This window comes from Calcarisporiella thermophila (assembly GCF_041956535.1).
Source record: "Calcarisporiella thermophila strain CBS 279.70 unplaced genomic scaffold VTP21scaffold_50, whole genome shotgun sequence".
In the NCBI taxonomy this organism is placed as follows: Eukaryota; Fungi; Calcarisporiellomycota; class Calcarisporiellomycetes; order Calcarisporiellales; family Calcarisporiellaceae; genus Calcarisporiella; species Calcarisporiella thermophila.
Window position 1 is genome coordinate 8,427 of NW_027192240.1, and position 2,411 is coordinate 10,837.

The 2,411-nt window shown below is 38.4% G+C and overlaps 1 protein-coding gene across 1 annotated transcript; it reads left to right on the forward strand.

The window, feature by feature from the left end:
* Positions 1–1,645: 1,645 nt before the first annotated feature.
* VTP21DRAFT_9649 (uncharacterized protein) lies at positions 1,646–2,309 on the forward strand (the record flags this gene model as incomplete). Its single annotated transcript, XM_069400628.1, has 2 exons — positions 1,646–1,678; positions 2,022–2,309. The coding sequence occupies 2 exons, from the start codon at positions 1,646–1,648 to the stop codon at positions 2,307–2,309; spliced, it is 321 nt and encodes a 106-aa protein (XP_069245503.1).
* Positions 2,310–2,411: the final 102 nt, after the last annotated feature.

Here is a 2,411-nt window from a genome sequence, read left to right on the forward strand (position 1 = left end):
GATTACAGTACAGTATATTCACTACTATTATTTAAAAAAGTGGGATGATTTGAAGTTGGTAATAAATATTGTAGGGTAGACAAGACTAAGACAAAGCGTAATAATAAACTAGAACAGGTATTAGTTAAGTAACAGCAGTTTGTTTCATATGGATTTTGTTACTCAGTGTTGAAAAGATGCAGCAAAGTTGCCTTCTTATTTTTATTATACATTTTCTCAAGAAAAAATTTTATTAAACATATACTGTACTATGCACGGTAAATATCATTGAATTACAGGCGGAACTCGTGCGAATTTCGTATACTTTCCGTACGCAGATAAAGCCACCATTTGGATGAGAGTTCGGGCAAGGTTACACGATGAAAAAGGCCCCAGTTCGTATGAGAGTTCAATTGAGAGTTCGGGTAATGTCGTACGCAGACTTGGCCAAAGTACAAGTTTGGATGAACGTCACAGTTCGGATGAATGCTTGGGTCGACAACAAAGTGGCTATTTTTTATTGAGCATTTGGGGTAAATTTAGTCCCTCAATTTACCCCTACACGTCACCAGCTACAGGTAATGTATTTTGTGCAGAAATGAGTCGACACTTTATCAATGGCTGGAGAGTATTGTTGACGATAACCTATGAGCTGTATTTTTTATTAATAATATTCTTATAAATAGTATATAAATTTAAATTGGTATTTAGTTATTGAGGTAGAGAAGATTGGGGCATTGAAGATAAAATATACTCTAGTAAATCGCGATTCTATCTGTAACAATACGGATTCAAGATTCGGGATTCGGTTCAAGATTCAAGATTCAAGATTAAGATTCAGAGTTCAAGATACAAGATTCAAGATTCAAGATTCAAGTTCAGGATTCAAGTTCAGGATTCAAGAGTTCAGGATTCAGGATTCAGGGGTTCACGGTTCTTTTATTGACTTCTAATGTAAAGAAGGGTGATAATCTACAAGGTAAGTAAAGCGGGAAATCGTAAAGGGTGAAATAAAGATAGGAAATTTCAGAGTAGAAATTGATGTCCGTAAAAGGAAATCGGACAGATCAAGGGGAAATCGGGCAGGTTAAGATGAAATTGATGACGTCGCATTCGTGTAATTTTGGAGTGGTCGTCATTAGTAGGCTAGTGAGATTTCGCTATAGAGAGAGAAAAAAAGTATAAATAGAGAGAAAAAAAGGGGGATAAGAGTAGATATAACTCTAAATCGGATAAACCAAATATCTGAGGAACTCAATAATAAGAATAGGTGTAGCTAAACTGAATAAATCAAATAGCTAAATAGCTCTGTACGAGTGAAGTTTCACTGTAGAGGGGTAGATAGAATAGGAGAATGAAAGAGGGGGAAGGAAAGAGGAGAGGATAAAAAATAAAATAAAATAGTTATAGATATGAATCTAGCATCTCAAATAGCTAAGGAAATCAATAATAAGAATAGATGTAGATAAATTGAGTAAGTCAAATAGCTAAATTTCCCCGTACGAGTGAAATTTCACTGTAGGGGGATAGATAAACTAGGAGAATGAAAGAGGGAGAAGGAAAAGGGAGGGGATGAAAATAAAATAAAATAGTTGTAATATAAATCTAGCAACTCAAATAGCTAGGGAAATCAATAATTCAATAAATAAGAAATAGATGCTGTATAATGGCTATACAGCAGGTATCGGGAAGTGTAACGGTAAGAGTAATAGTAATAGTTCTCCAAAGAGGGCGGGAAGGGTAAAGTTGAGTGGATAATAGCGATAAGTATATATACCGTTACTAGTAATGGCAGAATGGGAAGCAGCTAGGGATGAGGGGGTGGGGGGAAGTATAGTCGGCGAGAAATTATTCAGAGGGTGAATGGACAAGATTTAGTGATGGATAAGAGGGGGGGTGAAATTCGTTCAGAGTATCCAGAACTACCACCTGGAAGTTGAAATCGAATTTGAAATTCTTGTGGCTAATTCTGGAATTGGCTGTTGAGGTAGAGCATTGCTAAGCCAAACTTTTCGTACTGGCAGCGATTCAAGAGAGTTTAGGAGGGTGTATTCCTCATTCCTATATCTGGCTTCCTTTTCTTGCCTTCATCCGCCCCAATCGTCCGGAAGGATGTCTGGACAATCTTTGAGGAGGTCGCAGAGGCGGATGTGTGCTCTGTTAAAGGCTCTCTGGCATTTCGGGCACTTGCTTTGAAATCGAAAGGTGCCTTGTCTCCAGGAGAGAGCCCAGATTCTTATCTGCGAGTCGGAGTAGGTGAGAAATCGGTCATATCCACTTCGGGGTTGCCTGCACTCTTCGGAAATGTATCGACAGAGTACAGATCGTGAAGAGAGTTCGGAATGTCGGTTTTACAGGAGAAACACGGAGAGTGGCAGCGTCCGTCTTTCTTGGGGCGTTAACGCATTATATTGAACGCGTAACGGATGCGA